The sequence below is a fragment of the Arachis ipaensis genome, chromosome B05 (assembly GCF_000816755.2).
Source record: "Arachis ipaensis cultivar K30076 chromosome B05, Araip1.1, whole genome shotgun sequence".
In the NCBI taxonomy this organism is placed as follows: domain Eukaryota; kingdom Viridiplantae; phylum Streptophyta; class Magnoliopsida; order Fabales; family Fabaceae; genus Arachis; species Arachis ipaensis.
In genome coordinates, this window is record NC_029789.2 from 124,162,271 (window position 1) to 124,168,443 (window position 6,173).

The 6,173-nt window shown below is 44.3% G+C and overlaps 2 protein-coding genes across 2 annotated transcripts; one reads left to right on the forward strand and one right to left on the reverse strand.

Annotated features, from left to right (window-relative positions):
* Positions 1,967-3,151, reverse strand: LOC107644004 (probable cytochrome c biosynthesis protein). Its single transcript, XM_016347770.2, has one exon. It carries the CDS (start codon positions 3,113-3,115, stop codon positions 2,276-2,278), a length of 840 nt encoding a protein of 279 aa, XP_016203256.1. The 5' UTR covers positions 3,116-3,151; the 3' UTR covers positions 1,967-2,275.
* Positions 3,111-4,069, forward strand: LOC110272311. The gene has a single exon (XM_021124407.1). It carries the CDS (start codon positions 3,141-3,143, stop codon positions 3,357-3,359), a length of 219 nt encoding a protein of 72 aa, XP_020980066.1. The 5' UTR covers positions 3,111-3,140; the 3' UTR covers positions 3,360-4,069.

Sequence of the window (6,173 nt, forward strand, 5' to 3'; positions counted from 1 at the left end):
TTAGTCCTTGGGAACAGCGTAGCGACGAATAATTCAGAATCCAAATAGGTCCAGCTCTGGGACAAATCAATAGGAAATGCGAATTTCTTTGTAATAAAATAAGAAGAAAAAACTTCAAAGAGTCTTGGAGATATCAGAAGTGAGAATGCTGACATGAGTAACGAGAAATCCAGTGAAAACACGATCGCCTGCCAGTGGAAGGCTTTCTTGCGTTTCAGTAAATCAATCGGTCCTAGACTTTAAGCTAGGCTACTGGATTATTCAATTGAGTTGCCTACCCTCAGGTCATTCGCAGCCTTAATAAAGTATCTTTGCTAGCCGTTGTAGAGTAGCCCTTAATGGACGGCCTGTAGTAGTTCACCAACCCAAGAAATGATCTTAACTTGGCAACACAAGTGGTCGTGTAATTAACACCTGGGCTAATATTATTAACCGAGCTAATCTTGGTATGGAAGTTATGCATGAACATAATGCTCATAACTTCCCTCTAGACCTAGCTGCAGTCGAGGCTCCATCTCTAAATGGATAATATTTTTGTCTTAAGGGATACGAGTTTTTGAAAGTAAAGGAGCAATATCAACAGCAACGGCCCTCCAGCATGTCCTCATATCGCGTCCGTCACCACAGCTGCGCATCCCAGATAGATACATTGTGTGTTGCCATAGTGACTTGGTCGTCAAAAGGGGCACAAACAGAAAGTGCTTTTCCATATCCCAAAAGGCAACTAACTAGAACCCTCTATCTATTATGGAGAAAGTATAGGTGCTAGGATTACTACTAATAGATTCTTTGACCCGCAACGGTCGAGCAACCACTACATTTCTTGAATGGCCGTTGCCTACATAACTCGTCTCCCTCTTTTCAAGGAAGTGAGTCTCAGACCCTATGTAGTTCTCGGTCCTTTTTTTACAGTTTCTGACAGGTACCTTTGTGGCTCTTCACTCCAGTCCTGAAGTATTCTGCGTTTCACGCGAGCCCTCAAACCATAAAACCATAAACACATGCAATCCCATCTCCAACTGAGACCATTCGACTTTCATTTAAACTTCCCATGATCGCCATCTTTTCACCTCCTAGATTTAAGGGACAAAGTTCAAAATGATGTCCAAAGCAGTCGCAAAATGGGGGCTTTGTACCCCCTCACTCAAGAGATCCACGAAAATATCTTCTAACTCGGCGGGTGTTACAATAATACGTAGATGAGTATTGGATGACCCGCCTACGCCCCTACCCCCCTTTTTTTGGTTTGTAGTCTTGGAAAAGGGGATGGAGGGCAGTAGGATCTGCACGTAAATCCGCCAGCCATCTCTGGTACTCAGCCACGGACTCGTCAATTTCTAAAGAATTTATGATATTTCTTACGCAAACCTGTGCAAGTGATATTCTATCTTCTGAAGTATCTATTTGCCATGGTTTTAGATTACGATAAAAAAATGAATAAAATGGTTCAACACCAATGTTTCTAATTCATCTTTATTTCGTTGTAATTCGTCAGGAGCGGGAGGAATTACTTCTCCCCCGTATAGGAGGCCTCACTGGTAAGCGTGGAATTGGATGGTGTTGGCTGGTTCACGCTGGACGCCGAACCAGCCCCCTGTCCTAGGATGGACGCCCAGCCCGAGTTGCCTCCAGACGAACCCAGGATGGAGGTCCAGCCTGAGTTGGCCCCAGAATGCGCCCCAGCCCCTTCGGGAGCCATCATATTTAGAACCGTTCCCTGCAGATTGGAGTCGAAATAGGAAGTAACCCCCACCCCCAGTCGAAGTAGAGGGGGTAAGGCGCATTCAACAGGGCAACAAGGGTCAGCATTTGAAAAACAAATAATACAGTATACAGATAGAGTTTATAAAAAATAAATAGCAAAAAAAGACCCAGGACCGCACGCCCCAAGTCCTTCAAATGGTTGACCAACCGCGATCTGAGAACTTTTTCCATTGAAAATTCGTACGGGGACCATAGAAAAGCCAGACCCAATAAGACCAAAGAAACTAGCAGACTGATCACTAAAGAGATACAAATAGGTGCAAATTCTGACATGACCACAACCCACTTGGTTCTTTCGCTCCTTGCTCGCGGAGCGGCATACCAAAAAAAGAAAGGGTAGTACCAATGAAGCCTACCATTAATGACTAGTTGAACATCAGGAACGGAACAGAGAACAAAGAAAAAGGAATTGTCCCGAGGGGCACTACTCCTTCTTCTCCTTCATCGTCGAAGGTCCTTTGTTCTTCGCTTTGAAAGAGACCGACTATAGATCTCTTTCTCTCACGCTATTTTATATGAGGTACACAAGAGTACTTCGCGCCACAACCATCTCTTTTTTATAAGTTCTACGGACCGATGCCTGCTGCTTCATCTGGGAGAAAAGAATCATAGATATGCCGGTCATTAGAAGGAAGAACCGCCATAAAAAGATTCCTCGTGTATCATCTGTAGCAAAACTATGAACGGAAGCTAGCAATCCGGACCGTATTGAGAAGGTTCCTGAGACACAGCATGGAAGAGTCACAATATTAAGAACCGAGATCCAAGAATGAAGAAGGGGTAGAATTATAGAATGAATACGAGTTGTGGCTAATACCCAAGGCATAAAAGAAGCATTTTCTACGGGATCCCGAAACCACCAGCCACCCCGACCTAATTCATGATAAGCCCACCAACTTCCTGGCATGATGCCCACGGTTAAAAACCACCGACATGTCAAGATCCAAATTCGAATCAGTTTCTGGTCCTGGTCAGATACCACTGTGTTCGCGCCGGCGCTCCAACAAAGAGGCGAAGTAATGGTATCTTTCTGTTCATTACGAATGACACGCTTCGCCTGCTCCCTCCCCGTGCCCACTAGTGCTCCTGTCCAGAGCAAAGAGAAGGCGAAAAAGCGCCGCCAATGCATCATAAGCAGGCTTCTATTGCTACGCAACAAAAGAGCTGGATAGCATTTTGCGACCACATGTTTGAATTTGTTGTTAAAAAGATCCCTTGTTATACGGGATCCGACGCATCCAGCGGAGCGAAGCAGCGTTCCCTTCTTTTCGGCGGCATCCTTCCGCATTGGCAGCGAGTGGAGTGCCACAATCCCATTCATCATTTTGGATCTACATAATCCAAATGCCATAGCACTGGCGACGTCTCTGGCATAAATGCAAGGAGGATGTATAGCTGATATAGTATCTTGTGGAACAGGATTTGATTTTGCAAGCGGTTCGGTACGAACGAAGAAATTTCAAACAAAAGGATCGGAACTCGCTCATAGGAAAGGAGAGAAAAACAAAGCAATGCCAAGAGCTCTGTCAATCTGCTGTTCATCGATAGACGAAGCTCTCTCTTTATCATCTCGCGCCAGATGCAACAAAGAATGAGTCCTTCTTTTTCCTTCTCGCGAACCACGGGAGCGCCTAGCACCTAGAGGAGCAAAGCTCAATTTCCTTTCAGGGTAAAGCGGCGCATAAAAAAGGGCTGGCCCGTCAAACGTCTGGTTCCTTCGCGAACGAAGTTCAGAATCAACAAGGGTTCGTAGAACGAAGGGAGTATACAACTGGGGTGCAGCCCCACTTTTTTGTTCGTAACGAGGGAGAGATAGAATGGAGTTCTTCACGAAGTTCGAGACAAAGTAATAAAAAACTTCTCTATGGCCTCCTCGTTTTGAGACATTATGGCTTTGGGGTCGACCCCGGTAACAAAGAAGGAATCCATAAAAACGTGGGATCCGACACCATGATAAAATACTCAATTTCAAAGTGAGTAAACAGAATTCCATACTCGATCTCATAGATACATATGGATACATATAGAATTCTGTGGAAAGCCGTATTTGATGAAAGTCGCATGTACGGCTTGGGGGGAGATCTTTCATATCTTTCGAGATCCACCCTACAATATGGGACCAAAAAGCCAAAATAAATCATTTTAGCCCTTAGAAGTTATAAAAAAAAACAGATTATCCCTTTCACGCTCATGTCATGGCGAGGTACTGTAGAAGAAAAAACCGCAAAATCCGATCCAATTTATCGTAATCGATTAGTTAACATGTTGGTTAACCGTATTTTGAAACACGGAAAAAAATCATTGGCTTATCAAATTATTTATCGAGCTCTGAAAAAGATTCAACAAAAGACAGAAACAAATCCACTATCTATTTTACGTCAAGCAATACGTTGGAGTAACTCCCGATATAGCAGTAAAAGCAAGACGTGTAGGTGGATCCCTCGGGTTGGTATGCTTGTGTGTCAAGCAATCCCGCTTCAGTAGCAGACTTCGGTCAAGGAAATCGCTTCAAGCAATGGCTTTGGATCGACCTGACTTCTTAGAGAGTAAAGCCAGTGAATGAATGAAATCCGTTGAATGAATAAGTCTTTATGGCTCAAGCAGCTAGCGGACCTCCAACATTGAGAAAGTCAAGCATGTCAGCACGCCCCCTACCCATGTAGTCGGCTTCCCGGTAGTTTGCGGGACGCTATTGGAATCGGTCTATCTAAATGGCCTATCTCCGGATGTATGTATTCTTGAAGTCCATTTATCTTCAATTACCGGGCATTGATGCTTTGGCCGGCTCTTGTTGAAGTCGCCCGACTCCACGTCCATTCAAATCGAAAGCAGACAAAGTCCAAAGGTATCGATCCAAGGGCGTCCTCCTGTTGTTTCGATCTTGATCGGTATATTTGGTCAGCAATCCCTTGCTCCATCAAAGGAAATCAGGACTAACGAGGACGCGAAAAAGCATCTTTCTATATAATTGCCATCCCCGGTCTCACCTGCGGCAACCCTTCTCCGACCAATTGAAGTGGCCTAAGCACGTGTATAGGCGTAGGAATTGCATTTTCTCTACCTTGAACACTGGAGTCTTCTTGTAGCTATATCTTACCACTGGATTGGACCAAAAGAAAGCCTCAATCTACTCGAATATGTTAATAACGGATCGAGTCCATTAGTACGAGCAGCCAATGAGTGGGAAACACAAAGTATACTAGACTCCCTTTCTTTTAGACCAAGACATACCCGATGACATGCAATGAATTAAGGATCCACAATGCCATGATAGAGTCTTCGCGTTCATACAAGAGAGACTCCGTAGGCGGATGAAGAGCCAGGAGCGGGAGCCCCAACTAGAATAGGTGAATTATTAACCAACTATTCCACCTCCAAGGATGGAACGATTCGTCTTTGAGCATCGCTGGCAATAAACCTCGTTGAGAGAGCAGCGAGCCCTTAGCGACTGCAATTCGTCTTAGCTTAGTCTTCTCTTCTGAGATGATTGGAGGCTGGGGAAGGGGAACTCTTGAAGAAGGGCAAAATCTGAACTCGGAACTAAGCGATTGGCATCTACTTTTTATTCTATTGAAGAATGTAGAACTAAGAAGAAAATAAGAATAGGGATCAACGTCGAGCCATCCTTCTCAGTCTCGCAGCATCAATTGAATCGGCAGACACAAAGACGAAGACAGAGACGAGCTAATATGTAAAGTAGTGGAATGGAAAAGGATGGACGAGTGGAATAAGGGAAAGCAGCTCAATTGACAAAAAAAAAAGAGTAGCCCCCTTTTGCTTCTGCCTAATCCGTCCGTCCCGGAAAGGTCAGCAACCTAGAACCACTCTCTAGTTTCGACCCCCCAACTCATGCTTTGTTGTTCTTAGTCCACGGTCTTCCAATTAGAGCTAACTCTAAAAGTGGCAATTATACCCTTATTGGGCTTTATCCGGGAGGAATATACTCATCTTCTTGCTAAATTAGTCACTAGGTTTAGAATGACTGCTTTCGGAGAATGACTTATCAATTGAGTTAGCATGACGTGATTGATTACACTTTCTATATATAGGCCTGACCTCGCTGCCCAAGCAGATCAAGCCATAAGAAGAAGATCCTTGATCTGGCCTGATAATGGCTTGATGGGCCCAAAAAAACTACAGATAGTGATGTCGCTCTTACCAAGGATACTTGTGGGTCTTTACAACTGCTGAAGGTGAAAACTGCTATTCCTTAGTTTCAAACAGCCGATGAAAGGCCTTCAAGCAAAAACAAAAGAGAACGAAAGAGTGGATTTCAGTCTATCGCGAGAGGTAATTCTAGTCTTTATTGACATTAGTAGAGATGTAAACAGTATCTTCAGTCCTTCCGTCTATAGTTGCCGATGTGGGGGGGGCGACGAAAACTTCATCATGATCTTTCAGCTATCAAG